General features: G+C 37.2%; 1 protein-coding gene and 1 long non-coding RNA gene across 2 annotated transcripts; both read left to right on the top strand.

Moving 5' to 3' along the window:
- Nucleotides 1-2,368: 2,368 nt before the first annotated feature.
- LOC110120181 lies at nucleotides 2,369-7,232 on the top strand. Its single transcript, XR_007226088.1, has 3 exons — nucleotides 2,369-3,576; nucleotides 6,331-6,574; nucleotides 6,664-7,232. It is a non-coding gene; the product is annotated as an uncharacterized LOC110120181 (long non-coding RNA).
- A 4,547-nt stretch (nucleotides 7,233-11,779) lies between these two features.
- Nucleotides 11,780-16,204, top strand: LOC105666892. Its single transcript, XM_048411521.1, has 5 exons — nucleotides 11,780-11,879; nucleotides 12,628-14,586; nucleotides 14,798-14,976; nucleotides 15,352-15,587; nucleotides 16,027-16,204. The coding sequence occupies exons 1-5, from the start codon at nucleotides 11,780-11,782 to the stop codon at nucleotides 16,202-16,204; spliced, it is 2,652 nt and encodes an 883-aa protein (XP_048267478.1).
- Nucleotides 16,205-26,764: the final 10,560 nt, after the last annotated feature.

Raw genomic sequence — 26,764 nt, 5'->3', positions numbered from 1 at the left:
TATTTCGAAATAACGAACGAGGGTCGAACTAATCGAAGTAATTTAACGACTATTTCTGGTAGCATCAACTACTCTTTTGATTCAAGCGTCAATTGAGAAAACTAAAATTCGAGATTAAGAATAATAATAAATAATAATAAAACCAACTTTATCGGTAACGATATTTTCAAAGACCTGTGGCGTCACTCGATGACGGAATTTTCCGATGACTTCGCGACACAAAGCATAATATCATCAAAACCTAAGGCAGACATGCCTAATGTGCTATTGATACCCCTACAGTCCTTCCGCCGAATATTCAGAAGAATGCGTAGGCGGCAACGGTCGCGGATGTCTAACGAACGCGTGCGGAGTGAGGATATCGAGGGACAACAAAAGAAAAGAATCTGTCCAATGATTCATTCGGTTTTGAACAGCGGAGCGCGAAGGGTCAAGTGTAACAGCGAAGCAAACACAGTCGAGAAGCGAGGATTGTTGATTCTTGATTGTTGGTTGTTGACTGTTGATTGTTAAATAAATTATATTGTTGAACATCGAGAGTATTTCTTGGGCACCTTACATCAAACCCCACCTCAGACCATTAGACTGGGTATAGAAACGGGCTATAGTTTACAACATCTGAAGCATTTTCTAATTTAAGAATAGGTGTAACTATGAGAAGGTTTTCCGATAAGTTGGAAAAATTCCAGAATTCAAATAAATTCTGAATGAGAATTCCAGAATTTGTTGAAGATAATCCAATACAGTCCAGCTAAAATAAAACTACAATATTTGAAAAAGATAGGAGGAACGGAATCATATACTGAGCCATTCGTATTATCGAAAGAATTCAGTTTAGGGAATACATCGCTGATATCAATAAGAAGGCTAAATGTATAGATAATACTTTGAATGTCATTTAAGGAAAATCAAAAGTCAAAGTCAGAGACATATACACTGCGATACTGAACAGTAAACATATCGATAATACATTCGTTATTTATAACTATTTCAGGTTGAATCGACAGTAGATGATGTGTACAATTTGAACGATGTTGACATTAAATCCTATTGGACGTTTGGTATTCTTAACATATGTGGAATAACATCCTGTAATTAATTTCTTACATATACATCATAGATTTGAAAAATGTAAATAGTAAACGAATGGGGGTCTCCTTATAATTTAGATGGGATCCCCGTTTAGCTGTCACTAATTTAATCAGTTGTGAAAAAAATTATTTAGGGTATTTTGAACTATTACAAGAATAATTTAACAATACATACGTCAGTAGCAACAGATAAGCAATTGTACGACACGTTCGCTCCGCTATCGACGTCTATTATGTTTTGTAATAAAATTATGATAATACTATAATACGATATAAAACCGTTATCCTAGAACATATCTTACAATAGAGATGCTCAGTCTCTTGGTCAGCGCCATGCTGACTCTATCACGTACACATACTCATATATTTTTTGAACAAAATAAAGAACCTTAATCTTGGCATCTTAAAATAAGATAATATAAAATTTGTATTTTAAAACGTAACCTTTTAAATAATTAGATGTTTTCGTTAGACTATTGCTTTTTTCAGCTTCTCATCTTTTATTTTTACATCTGTTTGACTATTCTTAAGGCCTATCGCATTTTCTTCTTACTACCTATTCTCAGTTTAGTACTGTATTTAGTTCGCTTCTTACAATATTATTACTAATAGATAGTGTGTTTTCATTTATTTCCTGTTTAACAATCTTGAATTTACTATTATTCGAATCGCGCATAATGTGTTTCTTGTATCGATTAACAATTCTTTCCGATTTTGTTAAAATGTTACAAGATATTCCCGATTTATCAAACACTTTATTTTTCTCATTTTGTATTCTAAACTTATCATCAACCGAGAAATCCGAAAGAGTTTTTGTTTTTCTACTAAAATACTTTTTTTGTGTGATTTGTCTGCCCCACAATTTGTCTCTGTTTCATAATCATTGTCTTTCGTATTTTTATAATTCATATTGAACGTTAGTAGATATCTATATTCTAATAGGAATCGATATGGATCTTTATTATCAAATTTCGCCTTCTTCAATATACGTTTAACAGTCTGAATATGTCCTTCGACCATTCCGTTGCTTTATAAATATCTTGCAAACGAGGTGGTATTTTTAAAATCCCAATTTTTTCCAAAATCACTAAATTTTCTACTTGTATATTGCGTTCCTCCATTAGACTGTACAATCTTTTATATATCGCATCTTGAAAAACTAGACTTGAATTTTATGCGGGCTGTTTCTTTGTATGCTAGAGTTTGACACGAATTACGCGTAAACGATATAGCACTACTGGAATGAAGTTTTTGATAATTAAATTATAATTTTTCTTAAAGATATGATGCATATACTTTAACTTTAATAATTCACTTTAATAATTAATAATACAATTGAGTGTGATGTATTTTAAAGCACGGTACGACACATAGACCCACATCACAATTTTTACACTCATAGCGCGATAGTGTTTTTCAAATTGCTCTTCGGTTTCTATTTGGTAGTGATATTTTGAGGTTGAAGATTCCTCTGGAATATTTAGAATAGTGCCGAGCTTTAGAAAGATGCGACAAGTTTCTGAAACTATTCCATTCAGTCATTCGTCTCGTTTCGAAATAACGAATGATAGTCGAACTAATCGAAATAGTTTAACGACTATTTCTGGTGGCAGCAACTACAGCTTTGATTTAAATATAATTCGAGAAATCTAAGATTCGATATCTGAAGTAACACATGACGGTTACTGAAGATCAAGACCAGATCGTAACAACCATACAATATGAAAATCGGTACAGTATCGTCATTTATCAATGATACCTTATATCATTAATATTCATTTGATATTTGTCTCATCATCAGTATCAAACGAATATCAAAACGTGTTAAGGAATCAAACCACGGTAGTGTCACAACCGGTACACTTCAAAACCGATGGCTGAATACGAATGGCTGAAAACGGATATAAAGATGTGGCGGCACTCATCAACAATGTATATCGCCAAAGCGAAGTACCTAATGAGCCATCAATATCACAATGGTCCTTCCGCCGAATGTTCGACAGCAGTCCCGTGGAGAATGGATACATACGCGTAGATAGTGGGGATATTGAGGGGCGGCAAAGGAAAAATAATCGAATCCGACCGAAAGTCGAGTTGTAAGAGCTTCAGTTTTGGAAAGTCACAGCTGGAGCTCGGAACTAAATTATCATTGTTGTAATCAAGGTGTTAGTGAATAAATTCTCTTTTTTTTTATTTTCATCTTCGATCTTTTTTATTTTACGTGACAGTCGCGTCGCTATTTATCGTTACCAACGGAACGATCCATCCTTTGAATTTTTTGTTCGAAGCGTCGACCGATCCGTGTGTTTATAAACGCGATCGTCATTTTCGTTCCTTTTTTTGCGTCGTACACTGTCTTCGCGCAAGCAACACCTGACTCGGTTATCATAGCTCCGGTGAGTGTCGCAGCGATTATCGGGTTCAGAGTGTTCGTAAAGATAATAAATTGTTAATAATGGGATTACTTTTTGTTATTCCAATCACTGTAAGTATGAAACGTACATCAATACATTAGCAGATGTATCAGATAATTATCGATAATTTCATAAAAATAAATGTGACGCAAGAAAACGCGATATATGCATCTTGGAGTAATATCATAAGTAAAACAAATTGCTAGATAATATTCAAAATTTGAACCAGTGGATAGTTGAGATTCTTCCGATTAAAATGAGTTCAAACACGACACGTCTACTGATGATAATGGGACAAGTAGTACGTACATTTTAAAAATTAAGGATATTGCGGTTTTTATATTTTCTTTTTCTTTTTCATTCCTTCTTACACTTCTACTGCCGAATTCATTTACGTCACATAGTACATTTACCAGAAAAAAATTGTTACATTGCGTTAATTTTAACACTAAACCTACCGACACTTCGTGTAAACCATTTTCGTGTGCGGTCAAAATCACCGGTGATTAAAGAAGCAATAATTTTTATAATTTAACTTAGACAATGGTTAATTTATAACTAAATGTATGTAAAATGATGAACTTTCATAAAATTTCTTCCAAATTGATTTTTGTTTAATTTCTAATTGATTTTTGTTTAATTGATTTTGTTTAATTTTGTGTAATTATGAACTTAAACAAAATTACACTTTTATTTATATAGAGATATATCTTATTCAAATTTGCTGCATTTTTTACAAATTATCTTATTATCAAAGGTACATTTGCCGCATATATATTTCTCGTATTTTGAACAGATTTTCGTAGTTTTGTAACCTTTACAATTTTTTACACCACTAGATTTTTGTAGCAATGAATCTGAACTTGTTGATAGTTTTATTGCATGGTTCTTTCCCACGATTCTTTATATAAAAGTAATGTATGCACCAGGTATATAACAATTTTGTGAATTTCCTATAGATCGGTCCCATACTGTAGATACCATAGCAGATTTATTGGTTCATAAAAATCGACCTCTTTCACTCTTCTTACCAAATCGTATAAAGCTCATAATTTCAGCAAAGTCATTCCTGCTCATTGTTTTTGAAAAAATGCAGGGCTCCAAATTTTATTCCACAAATATAAGACATTTAAATTCTTTTTATATAAGACATCTGGTTTTGTTGTATCTAGCTCGCACCTAGTTCCCAATACTTTAAATACTTCTTCTTCTGTGCATCTTATTATGTGATCCCTTATACGGTGATCTATGATAAGATAAAATGCCGTTTTTGCTTGTCCTTTCATTATATGCCGTTTAGCATATCTCTAAAAATATTATGAACTGATGTTCTGTCAGGTTTGGGACTTGCATCTTTTCTTCTTTTTCATTTCTTTCCAAACTGTTCCATCAGGCCCAGTTTCGACACGTTCGTTCTCTACATCAATTTCACTCTCTGCTGTCAACGACAGCAACGATAATTTCTTTCCTTTTTGCCCTGGACGTGAACGTTTGTTTATAATATTCAACTCTGATTTGGTTGTAAATAACGTTTCATGAGTTTCCACGCTGTTTTCAGTCGCTGAAATTTCTTCTTCATTGCACACAGAACAGTCTTCTATGTCCGTTGTTTTTTTAAATAATTTTTTTTTTAAGTCTTGACACTTTTAGGGTAAATATTAATCACAGAATAACACAATGTACGGAATATATCCTTTTTCTATTATTTTCCTTTTATAACAACTTTACACAAAACGTCCTGAGGTGCTTTCTGTGTGAGTTTTAGAGATAACAAGTTTAGATCGACTGATTGACTAACAAACTGAGATGTATTCTGGTCGAAAGGACGATAGCAAGTAAGAAATGGTCTGTGACTGCGATATTTATACGAAAATATTGATGGGTGCTGTCCGTTCTCTATCAACGGTTGCTCGAGCATGGAATTGACCGTTGAACATGGAGAAAAACCTGTGTTTTATCCGTGTTACCTGTTTACCTGTGTTTCCCGTGTTTTATCAGAATGAGGAATAATCCTAAGAAACTTCTCGACTTTTAAAATGTTAGTAACAGTTGACCGTAAAAATACTAAATTTTATGGCGGTTCCTTAGGATTATTATATTATAGGCTTGAGTTCATATGTTTTGACACCTGGTGGTCATCTTGATCGACGGATGGATTATGGTTTATAACAAGATTACGGGCATAGCGGTTGCTATTATTTCTTATTAATGATTTTGTTTGTCATCTGACCTTGAGATAGGCTTTTGTACTTATTTTATTTATTTTAAGAGTAAAGAAATATTTTGTTGACTGGTCAAATTAACCGCCCGCGGTAGAATACAATACAGAACAAAATACAATTTTTTCATAGAAAAAGAAAAGCAAACTAGAGGTAAATACCGAAAAATATATTGTATGCATGTTTTATGAAAAGTCATAAATTATGAAGCGATATGATAACGTTTAAATATGATTAAATTTGTGTAGAAATTTGAAAACGGACAATTTTATCAACACTGATAGGTTTAGTGTTAAAAGCGAGCGATGCTATAAATAAACCCGAAATTTGCATCCCGTTGCTTACCACAAACCCTCTTTAAATAATTTTTTGTCGTCGCGGATAACCAAAATTGAACTCAAAATTTAAATCCTGTAATTTAAATGTGTCAAATATATATTTAGATCACTCATTCACAACCTTCAAATTTGGAGGGAAGAGATTTATTACGGACATATAAATATACACACTAAATATTTGTTATTCGAATAACACCAACATTGACTTACGTGTGGGTTACGAACCACTGAAGTAAACAATTGTTTCAAGCGAAATTGAATTTTTCAGAAATATGGCAATTGCGCGAGAGATGTAACAGTCTTCTAAGATGTGATTTGACAACTATGCTTTTAGGCAATATTTCTACCATATCGTATATACCATATTTCTACTTCTATTGACTTTACCAATTTTGGTCTGATAATAATTGGGTGGAAAATAATTCCTAAATTTACCACTGTAAATCGCAGAGCAAAAGCTTTCTCTTTTATACGATCGGTATTTCAGAAAGTACGACAAAAATTTCTATAAGGTGATACATAAGGTGATACAGCGTTCTGTATTTCGTCGGTGATATCAGTTTTCGACACGAACAGTACATCTGCTTTTTTGGGAAGTTAGAAATTCTCACCTCGTAAGTTGTAAGATTTACAATGCGGACCTCGTCGAGAGGCTAAGTGGCACCCTAAGTGCTCGATGGATCCGCTCTAAAGTAAACCTCTTGTTCAAAACATCAACACCCGATGAGAACGCGACATTAGAAAAGGACGTTACTCTACACACTCTCGACCATGTACGCGCAAGACGGGCCACATGAGATACGCCCACGATGGTTCGACAATTACAAGATTAGATGAAAATAGATTCCCACCTCGCAGGAGATAGACAAAGGACACCCCCCTGGACGGAGAGCTAGGATGTAAGCACAAATCGGTTATCAAGCACGAGCCATCAGGAAAATATCTAAGTTAAACTCCGTTACGTACAGTATATACTCTTCTGTGTATTACAAAACGATCCAAATAAATCAACTAAATACAGGATTACTCTGCGTCTTTAATCTACCTCCACTTTGGGCGATAATATCGTACAAGGTCCTTGACCGCAATCGGACAGTTGCACCTGATTGATCGCTGCCTAGTTGATAGGTCGCAACATTGATGGTATTATCGGATTCGTTCCATTATATAAGATAACAAATGTTTAGTTCAATTAGTAGTTTTTTGGTGGAGTAGGTCTAATAGCAATTTATGGCAAACCATTAAAATATCTAATTGTTTTATTATTATCGTTGGCATTCCGCACTTCTACCCTGAGTTTATTAAAATAAGTCCGTTGTTTTATTGTTAAATCCTGAACGGTTCTGAAAACGCTCTATATCCTTGTGTTATTTAGTATTAATTTCGATATGTCGGGGGATGCAAAAATTAAACAAGCTGGACGAAGAAAATCAGTAGTCCCTTCTTCTACTCTTAATACAATAATTACCAAAATCTACAGTAGGAATGATTTTCGCCAAAATACTGTTAACTGCACATTAATTAATTTGTATTTTGATTAATTAATTAAACAATTAATGTTTATTAATTTAATTAATTAATTTTATTAGTTAATTTTTACAAGCACAGCTTCTTCATTAAAGTTCATAGCAGATTCCAATTTAGAAACTCTATTATTAACATTAATCAGTCCATTGTTTAACATTTTTAGATTTGATTAGAAGACTTTTAATACCTTCTCCAGTTTCGAAAACTTCAAAGAAATCCTTAATCTTCACAAACAAATCGTCGTTATCGGTAATTTTTCGCTACATATAAGAAGTCAACTAACATCCCATAAGTGAGAACAATGTTGACAAAAACTTTCCGGGTGTGATTTACTGCAAGCAACTAGTTCAGAAACCGCAGAGTTGTCCTTCACAGATGACTTTTTTAGTCATGACATACTGTAAGAGAAAAAATAATGAGAAATGGTACAAAATCACAAAATCCGTTGATTGACGTTGAGCATTACTCCAGTGTCAGTGAAAACAATTGGCGCACATGCACAAGTTCAAGGTGTAGGAAAGTAAACACAGCGTTGTAACCGGCAATATACAGAAAAATTAGAACAGAAGCTGGAGCAAATAAAAATTTAAATAAAATTCTTGTGTTATGTTTTATTATATACAAATGAATAACAATTAGATTAATGTCTGACATTAGAATAATGTACTGTCAATTAAATAAAAAGTTACATAGAGATAAATTACAATCATTATAAGTATTTAAATATTTTTTTAACACATTGTAAACATTATAAATATTTTTCGTAAATATTATGCCGTATGAATATGCACTCACTATGTCCACATGCTTATTTTTTCTCTCTACTCCATTTTTGTGTTTTCATTTCAACCCTATTTGCTTGTCCTTCATATTTTCTTTCTAATTTTTCTTATTCTGCCAATTCCTTTTTTTCTTGTTGTAATATTGTTTCCATTTTTCATATGTAATAGCAAATGGAACTGTTGTTTTATTTCTAATTGCTGGAGCAATCATTTGTGGGCAAAGCAGATATTCATGCCAGGAATCATCCACATTAAAACGATTTTGTCATTTTGCCTGCATTCTGATGTAGGTACTATTTACCATCGTATTATTATGCTCATCAATATCAATGTTATTATTTTTATCTATTAGTACAAGATTACGTTTTTTATATATGTTAACTACATAAACTACTACACTCAATTACTTCCTCATTTTCTAGTACAAGATCATTAATAAAATGATTTACCATCAAGTTTTCAATAGTTTCAAACAGAATTTTGAGATCTTCATTTAAAGATATTTGAAATATTTTGTAAATATAAATCTAATACTCTGCTAAATATATGTGTTTGTTGCTATTGCTGTGTTTCAAATGATGAGGATGCACCTTGTTTCAACGCAAAATTATCATCTTGAAACTTTCAACATTTTCATTGTCCAAGGATTTTAATTTATTATTTTTTTCAAAGCGTGAACAAGTTCTCCTCTCCTTCAAGTTCATTCTTCTTCTTCAGCTAAAGGTTTTTGAAAATGTCTTCAAAAAATCTTACGGTTTCGATCGATAATTCAGCATTAATGATTTTATGGATCGTGACATAATAATTTTTACAAAGCTTTTGTTTTCCATTTGTACTTATTACAAATATGTCTATTTCTTGTCTCCTTGAAATACATTTTTCATAATTTATTCGATCAGGCACATATTATTTCTTCTGGCTTTATATCTTGAAAAACTTCACAAAATATAGGAGCAAAATTTGCTTTACTAATACTAAATTGCTAATACTAATTACTAAAAAATTTAGTTGTTGTGTGCTTACATTTTGCAACTACTGTTTTCTAAATATTTTTTAATAGTCGAAAAATTGATACATCACATGATTGTAATATATGAGCATTAGAAAATAAACAAGACAATATAATTCATTTCTCAATGCAAAGATTGTAAAGGTCTTCGTTTATGACCATTCACAAGTAATAGTACCGGGAAGATAGTTTTATTTTTTATAAGCAAAGGATAAAAAAGATTTGCTATGTATTTGTAAAATGTTGCACTCGCTTGGTCGCTTCGACCAATTGCAAAATGAGCTGATGCAGAATTAACTATATATTGAAGAATATTTTTGTGCTGGCAAACTACTATTGGATTAATAGTTTCTCTTTTGGCAGAAAAAATACACAGAGCAGTGATACGCTCTTCTTCTGATCTAGAAGCAATTTTATACACATTTCCCTACCTGTTTCGTCACCACAGCTTTCCAGATTTTGAACATGTTAAAAAGCCTTCTTCATCCGAGTTAAATGTTCTTCTAGGATGTTCGACCGATTCGCGGGGGACGCGATTATAATACTGAATTAACAGATTACAATATATAGTTTTTATTCCGACAATTTCTTCTCGTAGAATACCAGTTTTGGTATAACAGTTAATATGTCGACTGATATAAGTTAAGACATTGAAGGAACGGAGTCAGCAATACATGTGAAGATGATGACTGATCAAAAAACACACCCCAGTCATGTTCTGTGATGGCGGTATACTGAACCAGTGATAGTCGCTGGTCGCTGCACCACCGGTCACTTGCGGCTGGAAACGACCGTTGAACGTGGGAAAACCCCGATGTTCCCATTTTTTACTGGTTTGAACAATAACCCTAAGGAACGTCTTGATTTGAAAGATATGCTGCAGCAATTAAGGGCCTTGACGGTAAAGTAAAAGCGTTTAATTTTATGATCGTTTCTTAGGATTATTGCAGTCCGATTAATTATATTTACACAGCTAGTGACCATCTTAACCAAGAGATGGATTCTAGTTTATATAGAGTGTCACATATAGAGGTACTTAACATAGGATATTGCAGAATTTCTTCTCTATTAATAAATTTCAAATAAGATTTCAATTTGAAAAATTACTCCTGATTACCTACTTTTATAACTGAGGCCCGAGCCTTTGAAATTATATCAATTTTTCTATCTAATTCAGGGATATTGAAAACAACTCCATCCATTTTCTACCAGGTTTACCTTTTTTAAATGGTGCACCGCGATCTGTTTATTGTACTAATTTTTGTGTCTTTTACTACTGTAACCCTTATTATGTCTTGCACTTCACAAATTCATATAGGAAAAACAACTTTGGTTTTATCTATAATCCACTTCTCAATCCGTATTACTTCCTGATTTAGTACGGATAAAGAATCCATTATCCTTTGAAGAGATACATGCTTCTTTAATTTATTAATTACGTTACTACCCTGGGAATAGTGAATACCTTATATGCTCTATTGACACTCACACGATCATCTTTTATTGTTTGTATAGCGGTTCTTAATTTTTCTTGCGTACATTTAAATCTAATCTGTTTTCTTTCCTTCTTTCTCTATTTTTATTTTATTTTTACTATATATTTTATTTTATATTTATTTATATTATATTTTTTATTAATAATTTATGAATAATTTTCCGACTCTAAGGATGTTAACTTTGCTATTCTCTTTCTGCTATGGATTGTGGAAGTTACGGTCGGAGTTGGAATTCTCCTTAGGTTTCAGAGGAAGAAGAAGCTTTAAATCAGACCAGTTCGGTAGATAGACAAATAGGGATAAGTGAAGTTGACTTGACATTGCACCTTCCTGAACGAGATAGCAATCTGTGCAAAGACGCAGTAATGAGAACCTGGACCAAGCATGCTTGGAAGGAGCAATCCAGCAGCACTGATCTGATTCCATCTTCTTAACGTGAGTCTTGTCCTTCCTTGTCTTTACCTTGCGTAAATTTCGATATGATAAGGGTTCAATTAAAAGCATTAATAGCGAAACGCGATTAGTTAAATCGAAGATGACATTGTTAAAAAAATACGTATAGTCAACATTTATCAGTAACATAATAGCAGTCGGTAAGACTGATATAACAGCACTCGAGAAGCGCGTGAAGATCAACGAAGGCCTTTACGATAAATTTGACGAGGTACAATCGCAGATAGAAACTTCGGCAATTAGAATAGACAATGAGGCAACGCAATTATTAGGAGAGACATTCGACAAGACTTCTTTACGTATAACTTCGTACGCCGAGAAACGGTAACTTAACAAGGAACGTGTTTTAGAGTTACCACTAAAACTCAGCAAAATTTGGGAGGCTTTGCTTAACGTACATTTGCCCCGGAAAATGGACCCTACATCGTCCTTCAATGAATAGGAAAAATAATGTATGGATCTACCGGCTACGCCTGCCTGCCGAAATTTTGCAACATCCTTAGAATATTGAGCGCAATATCTCACGCGCAAGAGATCGAGCAAGCCGAATGTAAGCGCGAACAATACAACTAGTGATCATGGTAGAACGAGTTAGAATTGCGACAATAGCAAACCCTACATCGCAGCATCTCTCTTTGCTAGCCAACCAACGAAATATTCCGTATGAAAAGGTGAGCACGCACTGCAACATTGTGCAAAAATGCTAGTTTAGCATGAAAAAATCACGTGTCTCCAAGTTTGTTTTAATCGATTCAGAACGCGATTACTGTTAGTTTCTAGGGTACTTACATCAAAAGCCTGAAGGATTGTCATAGGACTCGTCACGCCGAGGAGATTCTGGGACCTCTTCGGACTTGCACGACCGCTCAGAGGGTGGCGTTATGAGCCTAACGCCTGAATTATATATGAGGATTGGCTTCCTCAGAAAGGGAGAAGACGCAGGAGTGCTCTGGTAGCAATTCCAAAGATATCTCGAGGCACTCCAGTTAATCATTAGATAGGCGATCGTGGGGGGTCGTTAAGAGTCTGACACTATCCCTTCGCTTTCCAGATGAGCGGCCGGGTGTCCATGAGGATTTCCCCACGTAAAAAAAAAAGAAGGAAAAGGTTGGGGCTACATTGGGGAGCACGAGACGGGTATGGGTTCTCGTGGCGTAGTACCACGCCGTGGGAAACCCTGATGAATCTGATATTGTCCTATAGCCGAGTGGCGGTCGGTCGGTGACTTTGCACATCCGCTGATTTGCCGATCCGGTGCGGAGAATTTCGGAGAAGTTGGTGGACCCATACCTGTCAAGACCACTCACCTCACCTTCTCGTTGGGGCTCCCCGTCACCCTACACCGGTTTTAACCGGGGTAGAGTGCGGAAGAGTGAGTGGCACTAAGACTGGAACTGATGGTGACGACCTCAGCGAAATTGAAATAAATAATATGGTTATGGAACGTAAAAAGAACACAGTTTACGGTGCAGGGGAGGGAGACCCCAGTACCGGCGCAGTAGAGGGTTGTCAAGCGGGCCCCGCTGCGTCGACATCGTGCAACCGCGGCCGTCCGGGGGTGGACCGCCAGGCCCTTGGACGTGCCTCTGCGTCTGGTGATGAGGAAGGGAGTGTGAATAATAGGAGCACATCCGTAGATTCTAACGTGTCACGTACCGAAGTGAGCGAGTCTGAATACGTTTGGAACAAGCTGCCGTTGGAGCGTAGAAGGGAGAGCTCCGATGATGAAAGGTCGTCGCTTGGTTCTTCCTCGTTGGCAGGGTTGAAGAAGCGCCCGATTCGAAGGATTGCCGCATTGGACGACGATAGCACGGATAGTAATGCGGATTTTGTAACCGTGTCAGCTCCTAAGAAGAGGAAAAGAAATACTGTCCAATCGTTCGAGTCGGATATGGAGGAAGCAATGTTCGGCCAGGCAACCACAGAACTCGACGCGAAGATAATACGCGCAATAGAGGAAGTGGAGCGGATTGTCATCTACAAGAACTTAAAGTGGATGTATGTCAAGCGATTAATAATTGCGTCCCGTAAGATTCGGACAGCCAGCGCTATAATTCGGGAGCGAGTAATCGCCACCTGCGAAAATACGACGCCGACCAATCCTCTTCGCTACCATCGCCATTCACATGGCGACGACAGGTGGGCGAAAAAGGAGGGAGAAGAGTACCCTGAGGCGATTCCACGCACGTGGAAGAGGCTGTGCCAATTCGAGAGCAAGGAGGGCCGCCTCCAAGAGACGGTGATGCGGCTGACGCGGGGAACAGAGAAGAAAAAAAGCAAAGATAAAAAAGAGAGGGCGGAGGACCCGACAGTGACAGAACTCGAGGATCTGTTCCGCCGTATGAATATCGAAATGCGGCGTTGGCTGCTGCCGTCGCAGTCGTCGTCGCTAACTAAAGACAAGGGAGTGGTATCCTCAGGTACGAGCGCCCTCCCCGCTGCGAAATCCACGAGGTTGCGATCGATCATCGAGTCTTCGGAAAGCGAGGTGGACGACTTCACCAACATCGTCGATTCTAAAGTGGGCAGAAGAAGAGACAGAAAAAATGAAAAGCACTCGAAATCCGCGAAGGGAGCAGGGAATTCCAGCGGTGGAGAAAGAATAGGAAAAGAAAAGAAAAGGACAAGAAATAGAGGTGACGGAAGTAAGAAGAAGAACAAAGGTGGAGGTTCGAAGGAATCGGACGGGAGGGACGAGGGGGCGGGTGCAAGCACGCGCAGAAATATTATGCCTAACCTCCCCCAACCCCCACGGTGCGCCGCGGTAGCGCTGCAGGATTCGGTCTCCACTTACGCGGAAACGAGATCGAGAGTTCCGAGGAAGATCAGGCTGTCCGATTTGAGAATCGCCGATGTTCTACCCAAGAGAGAGTTCACGGATGTCATGACTTTGGGGACCAATGGTGAGACGGCGAAGTTAAAGCTGACACGGCTCGATATCTCGACCACCCTAGAGGAGGTGGCAGCGGCCGTCGCTGAAGCGGGCGGCGGTTGTCACGCCGGCGAGGTCAACGTAGGCAAGCTCCGAATCACCTCGTGTGGTCTTGGCTCGGTGTGGCTCCGCTGCCCTTTGACGACGGCGAGGAAGATCTGCAGCGGCGACGATGGCAAAGGAATACTGCAGGTGGGATGGTCGAGGGCGAGGGTTCACCTACTCTCGGGGCGCAAACTCCAGTGCTTCAAATGTCTGGAGACTGGTCACGTGAGGCAGAATTGCGAGTCGACGATCGATCGGTCCGATCTATGTTACAAGTGCGGTGAGCCGGGGCACTGGGCCAGGAATTGCTCGACCCATCGCACCGGATAGTACCGCCGGCGTGTAAGCCGCCAGCCTAGTCTCCACGTAGGAAAAAAAGCAAAAGAAAGAATAATGTTGCAATTGATAGTGGAAAGAAAGATAAAACCAAACTAGTAGATGACGAGAATGCAATGATTATAAAAGTAAGTAAGCCGAAACATTTAACCTAGATATTGATAGATGCAGTGGAAAGTATCTGCAGCCTAAAAAGATGAATACTCTGGTTTCAAAAAAGGACTCGAAGATAGCTAAAATTGAAGGAATGATGGACGGATATGCTACGTCACTGACTGAATGGACTAACAAGCCAAGGAGAAGAAAGATAACGAGTGGTAGAACGGACAAGAGAGTAATCTTTGAGAGCAGAATTTCAATGACACAGACGTTTCCACGCTATACAGAGGAAACGAACAACAGCAAGGAAACCCTAATGAGTAGGAGGCGATAAATGATCGAAGCGACGAAAAGAAAGCAAATCTCACCAGCCGAGGAGAAGAAAGAAGAAAATAGAAAAAAGATGAAGCCACATACGCCGATGTATGTAGAGCAAACACTGGAAATTAGATAACGCAAGAAGGTGATAACGGGGTTTGAAAAATAGAGGAAAGAAGGAGAAGAAATATAAAACACGTGATAGGTTCACTGGTATTCCCTACATATGCGCATACAATCAAATAGGTCAGTGAAATAAGGGAATATCAACATTACGTTACGGGTTCATTAGCGGGACAAGATTAAAATCTTACAAATAAACTTAAATTGCTGTAAACTGGCACAAGATTTGATGTACCAGTACGCCTACAAGATCCGATCCGATGTGGTTATCATCTCAGAACCGAATAAGCAACAAACGTACTGGCATAACAATACTAAGGGCAATGTGTCCATTTGGGTCATGCGCTTTAGCGGTGCTCATCCCAATGATAGGACAACAATGCAAGACGAAGGCATTGTCACAGGGTAAATTTGCCTCACTGTGTGATAAGATAGGTAATCCCAACCGCTTTATCATGAGTCACCGCCAGGGTAACGTCCAGTCACCCTAAACATGATACATCCGTACAACCGAAGTCCAGAGTAACATCCAATCATATGATGCATCCGTACGACCAAAGTCTTTCTCCCACTCCAACAAATAAGGGCATATAAATACTCCTCCCGAAATCACCCGAGCGAATCTGCAATATTCCACCCTAAACTTAAAGTCTACCGTTGCGAACTATTTATTGTACAAGCGTGTAGAAAAAAATAAAGAGTTCGATCTCTTATTCTGAGATCGACATTTTTTTCTGTAAGTGTTTAAATTATTATTTTATATAAAATGGATCTTGCCAGGATCCATTCACTTCAGTGAAAACGAAATTACAATTTCGGCATTTCAAATCATCGAAGATTGAAGGATCAGCGGACCACTGCGAATCTTTGTTACTACGAAGCCCTGCAGCAACTTTCAACGTTCTACTACGGTGAAACTAGACGAGAAGACTACGGTCAGCGCAGAGCAAGCCTACGAACAGGATTTGGAATCTAGAGCCAATCAGAGAGGAAACACCCCAGAGGATCCTCAACGGCCATAGCTACTACGGTAAGCTGGAAATCTGGATTCATTTTTACATTACCGTGCGAGAAAACCAAGTTTCTCAAGCGTTTCGAGCTCAAATAGCAACAATAGTTGAGACTCGATAAGCTCAATTAGAAAAGACAAAATCGAAACCATTAATACCGCTTCTACATTCGACGCGATGCAAAAGCAAATCGAACTTCTTACGCAACGTATAGAAGAAACGCAACAGAAAATCAAAAGTGAAAACAGAAATCGTAAAGCGGAGATAAGACTGCTAGGAAAAATTGCCGAAATGAAGTTAGGAATTAGAAGACAGAGAACTATTAAAGAAGCGATTAGTGGGAGTTGTCAGGATAGTTTAGTTCCTAATAGTTTGAACAAAATCTTGGAGGAAAAAGACGTCACTGTAGAAAATGAGGAGATGGTTTTGAAAGAATTTTCAAAAGAATTGCAGTCTAACGTAGAAAATTCTTATGAAAAGAAAGTATCAATTGACACCGATTCACAGGATTATATTTTCATTAAAACAGACTTAATGTTTGATGCCAATAGCTTGACAGAACACCAGAAAGAATCTTTGAAACAAAGGAAGGAAGATATTGCAGCATTGTATAATGATTTGTCACAATCTTCGTCACAAGATACTCAAAATTTGCAAGAATGGGTTGATAAAAAAAGTAAAAATTTAGAAGAAGCAGAGAAAGATCATAACAAGAAGGATAATATTTCAATAAGAAATATTTTGGACGATGATGCAAATAAAGAAAACAAAATTGAAATGAAGGAATTAGATGCAGTTAGTAAATCAACTGCTGAAAAAAATATAAAATCAACAGACAACGTTGAACAAAATATATCATTAGAATCCGTACAAAAAGCAAAAGATAATGCTCACAGTAATGAAAATTTGCTTATAGAAGAAGACCAAATGATGACAGCGAAAAATATTTGTGACAGTACAGAACAAAATACTTCAACAGATCTTATGTCGAGAGATTTAGATGCTAATATACAAGAGAAGTCTTTGAAAAATAAAAATGACAAAAGTCTATCTCCATCTATGTTAGATAGTAGTAAATGGCGCAATCATTATAATGTTGCTGTAAAGCCTGCTACTTCGCCAAAATTCGAAGAAATTGTTTATAACCAACCAAGACAAACACAAATAAAAAAAAAACACAAATAAAAAATCAAACACAAATAAAATTTTTCAAAGCGCTTTAATGACGAAATTAATCGAAGACAAGCCTGAAATAATTAATAAACAAAACACATCGGAAAATATAGAAAATAAATTGACCAAAGAAGAAAAAAGAGGTATTAAACAAAAATCAATTTCAGATAGTGAAAGCGAAGCAACTGATACGCGTCAACGAGGGGAAGTTCTTTTAACGGACACAACTAATGATAACGATAGGTGTAAATCTATAGAAAATGATAATGCAGTAACGAGTGTAATAACAATTGATGAAGCGAATTTAAGCCAACGTACTAGGAATAAAATATCTCGTTTGCATACAAATATGGTATTTGATAGTCCCTTATCACATAGTCGGCGATCGAAGAATTGTGATGACAAAAAGCAACCAGAAGAAAACAAAGGTGATAATATTGCAAAGAGAGAAGTGAAACATAGAGGCAGACCCAGCAGAAAAGTCGAAAAAAATACAAAAGAAGAAACTGCAGAGACGGAAGTCAATTCAAAAGGTATATTAAATAATAAGTGCGATTGACTTGAAGCCGAAAAAGCTATTGAAATTAATGATACTGTTCAAAATATTAAATTTACTGAAGGTAGAAGCCACACTCAAAATGATATGGAAGATGTAGTAGAAGATTCATAAGAATTATCTAATAAAAGTAAATTATCAAAAATAAGAATTGCACCTAATGAAATTGAAGATACAAAAACTATTTTACAGAATAAAAAGAATTCATTAGAAGGAGGAAAGGAAGTAGGGGAAAAGAAGAAAATGTACAGACAGAAATTACTTAAAAAAATATATCAGACGATAAATGTGATTTACTTTATGAAAAAAAACTCCATAAACTGCATTAAGAATTTATCTATTTTAGTGAGGAGAAAGAGAAAGGATAGAGGAATTGATCAATAGACTATGAATTTTGAAGCGTTTGTGAAAAACTTGCAGTATTTCATAAAATATTCAATGTAAAGTATTTGTTGTAATATTCAGATAGAATGAGGAAAAACTGAATCTGTATAATTATTCATAGCTTATTGATCAATCATGCGACTCATTCAGGATACTAGAGGTAACTCGAGGTGTATTGAATATTTTTTTTTTTTTTTTATTTATTTGTTAAAATTCACAATTTGTCCAATTTGGACATTTGGTGGAATTTTTTAACGGTTAATTTAGCATGTTGGTGGCTACCCCCAGCGGGGTACCATCCTCGTGTTTCTTAGGTTATGTCCTTTATTAGGTCTGCTGGGTGCTTCCTTTTTAGTCTTCTGTCCATATTTATGGTTTTGTATGTTTCCGCAGCTAGCCGGTTTATGTGTGTTGCTATTCTTGATTTGTATTTCTCGGAGTATCTGCTGATTTCTTCCTTGACCGTTGGCATTCCCAGGTCCCTTCGTATATCTTCGTTTCTGACGTACCAAGGTCCGTTTGCTATTGTCCTGAGGATTTTAGCCTGTATTACCTCTATTTTGTTTATATGGCTCATTGCTGCCGTCCCCCATAGTGGTATTCCGTACGTCCAGATTGGTTTTATGATCGTTTTATATATTTTTAATTTGTTTTCTGTGCTTAGTTTGGATTTTTGGCTTGTTAGCCAATGCATTTGTCTCCTTGTTTTCTGTATTTTTTCTACTATTGATTTGATGTGTAGTTTCCAGGTGAGTTTTTGATCTAAGTGGAGTCCTAGGTATTTGACATGCTTTGTTTGCGTTATATGCGTGCCGTTCAATAGGATGTTTGGTGGTATCTTTTTCCGCAGCGTGAATGTAATATGGTTGCATTTATTGGGGTTTGCTTTTATTTGTTTTTCTTGTAGCCAATTTTCTATTTTTACGATATGTTCTTGTAGTAATTTGACTGCTGTTTCTGGGTTCGTATACCTGACTAGTATAGTTATGTCGTCTGCGTATGTCAGTACTGTGCTATTGATAGTTGTTGGTATGTTCGCCGTGTATAATGTGTATAGTATTAGGCCTAGGACGCTTCCTTGTGGTATCCCGGCCTTGATGTCTTTAACTTGAGAATGTGTGTCCTTGATTTTTATTACGAAGGTTCTGCTGCTTAGGTAGGATTTTATTAAGTGGTGTATTTGCTCCGGGAATTGTTTCCTAATTGTTTGTAGTAGGCTTTCATGGTTAATTTTATCGAATGCTTTCTCTATGTCTATAAAGAGGGCTGTGCAGTATTCCTTGTTTTCTAGTGCTACTATTATTTCGTTTATAAGCCTGTGCATTTGCTCTATCGTGGAGTGTTTGTTTCTGAAACCAAATTGGTGATCCGGTATTAGTTTTTTTGTCTCTATTATTGTTTTTATCCGGCAATATAATATTTTTTCCAGTATTTTGGAAAATACTGGAAGCAGTGATATTGGTCTGTAAGATGCAGTTTGGTGCGGGTCTTTGCCTGGTTTATGTAACATTTTGATCTGTGCTAATTTCCATGGTTTGGGGAAGTATTTAATTCTTAGAATTGCATTGAATATTATTGTCATTAGTCTTATTGCTTTTGGCGGAAGGTTTTTTAAGATTTTACCATTAATTAGGTCGATTCCTGGCGCTTTGTTGTTTTTTGTTTTATCAATTATGTTTCTAATTTCTTGTGCCGATGTTTTAGGTATGGTGTATTCCTTGTCGGTTGTGGTAGCAGTGGTTTGTGGATCCTCCTCCGTATGACTTTTGAGGTTGCTGTTGTTGATAATGTGTGGTGTGAATGTGTTGCAGAGGTGGTTGGAGAATTCTTCAGCTTGTTCTTCGTTGCTTCTTGCCCATGTGCTATCTGCTTTTCTGATTGCCGGGACGGGTATTATTGGCTTCCTTATTTTTTTCGTGGCTTTCCATAGTGAATAGTTGGTGTTCTCGTGTGTGGAGAGTGTCCCTATGAACTTTGCGAATTCGTTATCGTTGTGCTCCTTTATTTTGTTTTTTATTTCCTTTGCAAGTTTGTTTAAGTGTTTTTTGTTTTCTCGGGTTCTGTATTTTTGCCATTTTGCTTTTGCTTTTCTTTTTTCTTTGATTTTGTCGAGTATTTCTTGCGGGATTGTTATTGTTTGTCTGCTGGTTGGTTCGGGAGTAGTGGTTGTCCTTGCTGCTTCCTGAATAGTTGCTGTCAATGTTGCTACTGCCTGTTCTATGTGTTCAGGAGTTTTTAACGGGATGTTGCAGTTTATTTTGCTTTCTATTATTTCTTTGAAAGTTTGCCATTTGGTGGTTTTATTGCATAGTGTTTCTGGTTTGCTATAGTGAATTGGTTTGTTTCTGTATTCAATTATTATGGGTGTATGATCGGAGCTGAGCTCTAGGTTGGGTGTTATTTTTAGTTTATTTGTGTTTAGTCCCCTTGTAACTGCAAAGTCCAGAAGATCTGGTTTTTTGTTCAGGTCAGTCGGCCAATGTGTCGGTGTTCCTGTGAATAATATATTGAGGTTATTATTTCTAATGTATTTTTCCAGTGTTCTACCTCGAGGTGTAATGTTTCTTGACCCCCAAAGCGTGTGCTTTGAGTTGTAGTCTCCCGCTGCGATGTACTTGTCTCCTAGGTCCTGGAAGTATTCTTCCCACATTTGTGTTGTTATTTTGTGTCGCGGAGGCACATATACTTCTGCCAACTGGAAGTAGTTGCTGCTAGTTTGAACTGTAACAGTGGTTGCTTGTAAATATTCTTTGTTAACTTGGCTGTGTAGATAATGTTTGATATCGTTTCTGACTATCACTGCTGTCCCTCCGTGAGCTTTTCCTGAGGGGTGTTTGGTATCATATATGGTATAGTATGGTATTTTCAAATACCTTTTTATAGTGAAGTGTGTTTCTGAGACAAGTAGTATGTCTATATTATTATTGTATATTAATGTTTTAGTTTCGAGGGCCCGTTGTTGTAGGCCGTTTGAGTTCCAAGCTGCTATTTCTAGAGTGTCCGTTTTTATTTTTTGCTTAGCACGTTTGTAATTAGTTGTAGCATGACTGTGATTTGTTGGGTTTGCTGTTTGAGTACTGCGTTTTGTTCGCTTATCATTCTGGTTAGCATTTCGGTGTTCTTTATGGATTGTTTGAGCAGTTCTTTGATTTCTGCAGTGTCGTTGTTACTATTGCTGTGGTATTGGTTATGTGTGTATGTTGGTTGGCTGGTTACTTGAGCATAGCTTAGACCACCAATGGTGTTGGTGCTGATAGGTTTGGTGTTTATTGCTTACTCTGTATTTGGTAATATTTCAGGTTTTGTGCTGTCATGATGGGCTTGTGTGTTAGTGCTTGTCCTGCTTCGTAGGGGCGGGAACAGTTTACGTTGTAGTTGTTTTCTTACTTCACATCCTTTATAGCTGGCTGGGTGGTTTCCGTTACAGTTGTAGCATTTAACCTGCTCAATTTTTCCCGTGGATGGGCAGTGTGTCGTGAGATGATTTTTTGCGCATTTAACGCATGCCGGGGTTCTATTACAATAGTTTTTGGTGTGTCCGTATTGTTGGCACCTTATGCATTGTGGGATTTCTTTTTTATATCTGGGTGGCTCAACTTTTACTATTGTGTTTAGTAATTTTTCTATATCGTATATTTCTTTATTGTTGTTTTTAGGTTCTAGTTCAACCAGGAATAGCGGTAATGGTTGTTTGGTATCGTATTTGTTTATGTTATTTATTGACCTTACCTGGTGTCCGATTTTTGCCAGTTCTTCACTTATTTTTCCAGTATTTGTTTTTGGGTGTAGTCCCCTGATTACTGCTTTGTAGCTTTTGTCGGTTTTGAGCTGAAAAGTGAGATATGCTGCATTTTTTTCCTTTAGTGATCTTGTAATTTTTCTGAATGTTTCTGGGGTGTTGGTTTGCACCTTCACCTGGTCTATTTTTATTTGTTTGATGATATAGTTGTCTTTTCCTGCGATGTTGTTTAGTAGTTCGATGAGGGGGTCAATTATTTTTGCGTCTACGTATATCGGTGGTGGTTTGGGAGTACGGTTTGTCGGACTTTCCGTTGGGTCCGTTGCTGCCTCTTCTGGCAGTGCGCTGAATGGATTGTGCAGCTTGATATCTTGTAGCCATTGTTTTTTTTCATATGTATCAATTTTCCTCGCGCTTGCGAGCGGGGTTACCTTCCGTTTTTTGCTGGAGGTTGCAACCGTCCAGCTTTCTTCCTGGTGTATTGACATGTTTTGCTCCCCGTCGGATTGTGTTGTTTCCATAATATCATCATTTTTCTCTACATATGTAGAGTCTGTAGCTTTATTTATGAAAAATGTTTCACCGGAGTTAATTATTTTTATTGGTGGAATCTGCATGATTCCACGTTTTGTCTATTTTTGGCGTTAACTTTGTCCCTTTCTCTTCTCTCTTGCCGCACTTTCACTGGAGCACTGTTTCGCACGTCCGTTTAGGTCGCCTGCCCAGGCGGAACTCGTTATACGTTACTGACGACAAACTTTATATGCGTCATTGAGAAATTAAAGATAACACACCTGGGTTATCTTTTTGACGAGGAGTGTAATAATAGCATTTGTAACAGGAAAGAACATTTGTTACTAGGAGACATTCTGTTCTGTTCTGTTCATGTCTAAATATACGTGTAGTTTCGGTAAATTAGGTTGTTTTTCAAAGTCATTAAAAAAGGTATCAGCAGTTAATAATTCTTACATAGGATTCGATGGTGTTGAAATTTTAAGAATGCTACGAATAACGAAAACGATAAGCTCAATTGTTTTCTTCTAACTTTTAGTGAAGGTACGTCGACTTCGTGAAAAATTAGAGTAACCGGGTTCGTACAGTAAGCTCCGGTTCCTATCCTAGCTCCAGCATTGTTTACACGTGATAAGATTTTAGGATGTGTAGTCTAGCAGAACCACTGATCCTTAATCTACTTTAGATAGGATTAAAGACCTTGTATGATTTAACTAAAACTTGAAATTCGGCTCTTCAATTTTTTGATGCGATGATTTATAATATGTTTAGTCTTCTATAGCATTCAATTTTAAGATTTCTTAGAAATGGAACCCAACTATGTCTCCTGTCAAAAATTAGACTAAGAATTTTAGGTACAGCTGTTGTCACAATTTGATATTAACGCAGGTGGATCTGCGGATTAATGCTTTGAATTGTTCTAGCATTCGAAAAGATGGTTACGTTAGCTTTGCTTTTAGAAAATTTAAAACCAGTCTGTAAGGCATAATTTTGGAGTTTATCCAGGCTAGCTAGAAAAATTTTGTGACTAGTGATTAAGTTCTTTCCAGTAATAAAAACTATACGATAATAAGCAAATAGAGCATATTTTACTGGTTTGGCAAACGCTACCGTGATATCATTTATTGCAATCAAGGATAAGGTTACGCTTTAAACTGACCATTCCAGGACCTCATTTGAGATCTCGGTTTTCTTTCATAGTTTGCTATTGACGCGGACGTAAATGAATCCGCCTTTTAAAAAATTTCATACAAATTATTAAATTTATTACATATATATGTCGGATGCACGTCAGGATTGGGGGTGGGGATGTTCGGTGAATCTTCGTTGAAATTAGCCATCGGTAAGGTGTAACAATAGTTGAGTTTATTGACACAAATTAGGGAGATTACAGCGTCGATAGATAATCGCAAGGTTTCAATATTCGCGGCACTATGACAATGGTCTCGGCTCCGGTGTCACGACCGGCATACTTCAAATCCGATGGACCGATGATGGAGATAGAGATGTGGCGGCCTTGGCGACAATGTATATCGCCGAAGTGCCTAATGAGTCATCTGTATCCTAACGGTCCTTCCACCGAATGTCCTAGAAGTATGACAACGGTCACGTACGCCTACAGGGTAGTGGGGATATTGAGGGATGACAAACAAAGAAGAAACAGATGTTACCGAAAGTCAAATTGTAAGAGCTTTAGTCTTGGAAAGTCACGGCTGGAGCTCAGAACAAAATCGCAGTCAGTGTAAATTCAGAAATAAATTCTCTTGTTTTTTTTGTTATCTTAATTTTTTCTTTTCGTTCGACCCTCCTGCTTTTTATTTTACGTGACACCGGCAACGTTTCCGCGGTCAACGGATGCTGAACTTTACCCTTCGTTTGCATCTAAGTTACACTGTATGTTAGAGCAAGGGGTAATTATTACGTATACGAAAGACAGGTCGATTACTGATGAGATCGCACTAGAGAGTGACTCTCCGTCGCGGTGATGCTGTCGAAGAAAACTTTGATGGGTGTGCCTAAGGGCACGAGATCATCGGATTCGCGGAGAAAAGTCTTCGTTCGAAGGGTGAGGGAAATTGACGTTGCTGTTAATTAGTCAATTTCCATGTTGGTGGTTAGAGAAAGATATTAGCTGTCCTTGGGGAAAGTTGCTAGCGAGAAGCGTCGTTCGTGGAAGGATAGATTTCTCTTATCTTCCCGTAGTTGGGGCACAGGCCATTTATCTAGTTGAGAGACTTTGTGTAATTGAAATTTAATATTCGTAGCGGGTCCTCGCCCAGCTAAACATATACTGTGAAGATGCGTTGGCATCTGGCAATCATCTTACCCGAAGGACAAAGTCTGCGTGTGGCGAGCCACGGGACAGAAATCGTTGAAATGTTTACCGTCGTGCCCCGTCCCAAGTATTTCTTTTAAGGAAAGCTATAGAGTTACTTCATGCCTTTGTTAGATAAAACGTTCATCCCTTGACCGCGACTACGTTCGGCGACCGGTTGTCGCCTCGAGCCCGAGCTCACTATCATAAATTTCGAATAAGCACAATCGGATCGAATTACAACAGTTTCTTAGTGCGGCTATGATGAAATCTGGATTACAGCACTAAGGGGGTCCTCCCACAGCAGGTCCTCCCTATTTTTTAAGGAAGATTTCACAAATGGTTGAGTCAAGCATAACAAAATATTGTCTAAACTCATTTTGGTCTTTTTAAATAAGGTATTGATTCTAAATTACTATCGCAGTCTTTTGTTTAATACGTCTTCTAACAGTTTGTACATACAACACGTAAGGGAGATAAATATATAACTACTAGGATGAATTTTTTTTTTCAAGTTGTAATATGAAGACGATTATCGCTTCTTGCCATTTGGCGGGAAGAGATGTTCAACTGCATGCAGTTATAAATATTTAACAGATACACTAGTCCTGATTTTGGTAGTTGTTGAATAACAAAAGTTGGGAATGTTGTTAGATTCTGGACTAGAGTTCTTTGATAGATTTTATCGTAGATTCGCTGATCAGAATTAGTGTGTAAAGAGTGATCATTTTCCTGGTGATATGAGGATATCAAGATGCGTATCTTGAACTTTCTTCTACACTTGTATTGATTTTAAAAAATCTTCAATCGAAATTCACATTACTTGAGTTATTCGCAAAGGTATTTGTACGTTTCCAAACACTCACAGTTGTGAGCGGGTTGACGGAAGAAAGGAATTGCAATCCAAACAGATAGATTACAAAGTGAACTGTATAAATTTATTGGATGTGTGACTATCAAGGGACTGTCCCTTCTAGATGTGATATATATGAATTGTCATGTCGTATCTGACGATCAGACCGTCGTGTCAGACGACGAATGATTGTTCGTATGTAATTACCCTGCCATGTCCGGAGGTTGGACGACAATCGTTGAACCTCGTGAGACGGAAGAGAACCATACCTGACGACTGACTATTGGTAACTGCCCTGAATATATCTCATTATGTCCGGCGGTCATACCATCACCTGAGGTTGTCGTAAGGCAGAGCAACAACCCTAGTTATATTGATGACTGTTCCTTGGCGCTTCTGCCCTTCGTGTATAGCGGTTAAACCACGGCCCTTGGTTTACGTCAGAAGAAAGATAACAGCTATTGACGCCTGAGTCTAGTATGATGTAAAATAGCGTCAAGTAATTTGGAGATCTTATATTAGTTTATCATGCGGCACTTTATCAAATGCTTTCTCTGGATCAAGGATGACAAATCTCTTCGTCTGAAAATGATTGTACTGTTTTATTTAGAAACTTGTACGCCTGTCCGATGGTACCATGTACCATGGTGCTCTCTAAGTCCAAGTTGGTGGTTTGGGATTATGCCTTAGCTTTCATTATACATTCTTATATAAATTAATTTCTCCAGGATGATATACATGTTGGAACCAGGAACAAGGTCCGTAGCTTGTCGCTAATATCAGTGATTCCTTGAATTTTGGTATTAGGGTAATCTTTGCACACTTCCATGCAATGGGAAATAACTAGGTCTCAATATGGCGTGATATATGCTTTATCCGGCTACTATTGTAAAAGTTCGCCAATTATTAGGCCTGCTCCAGGTATTTTCATAGGATTATGTTTTCTTATTAACACTAAACCTACCGACACTTCGTGTATACCTATTCTTGCCGTGTGCGGTCAAAATGACCGGTGATTAAAGAAGTAATAGTTTTTATGA

Source organism: Bombus terrestris, chromosome 13 (genome assembly GCF_910591885.1).
Source record: "Bombus terrestris chromosome 13, iyBomTerr1.2, whole genome shotgun sequence".
In the NCBI taxonomy this organism is placed as follows: Eukaryota; Metazoa; Arthropoda; class Insecta; order Hymenoptera; family Apidae; genus Bombus; species Bombus terrestris.
Note: the sequence above shows the minus strand (reverse complement) of the source record. Positions and strands in the feature narration are given on the sequence as shown.

Excerpts from the sequence above, each read along its gene's own strand:
- LOC105666892 (XM_048411521.1), top strand. The coding sequence starts at position 11,780 with ATGTATGGATCTACCGGCTACGCCTGCCTGCCGAAATTTTGCAACATC. Across the intron at positions 14,977-15,351 it reads GTGGTAGAACGGACAAGAGA|CGGGACAAGATTAAAATCTT; the intron begins GTAATCTTTGAG and ends CGGGTTCATTAG. Across the intron at positions 15,588-16,026 it reads GACGAAGGCATTGTCACAGG|GATCAGCGGACCACTGCGAA; the intron begins GTAAATTTGCCT and ends CGAAGATTGAAG.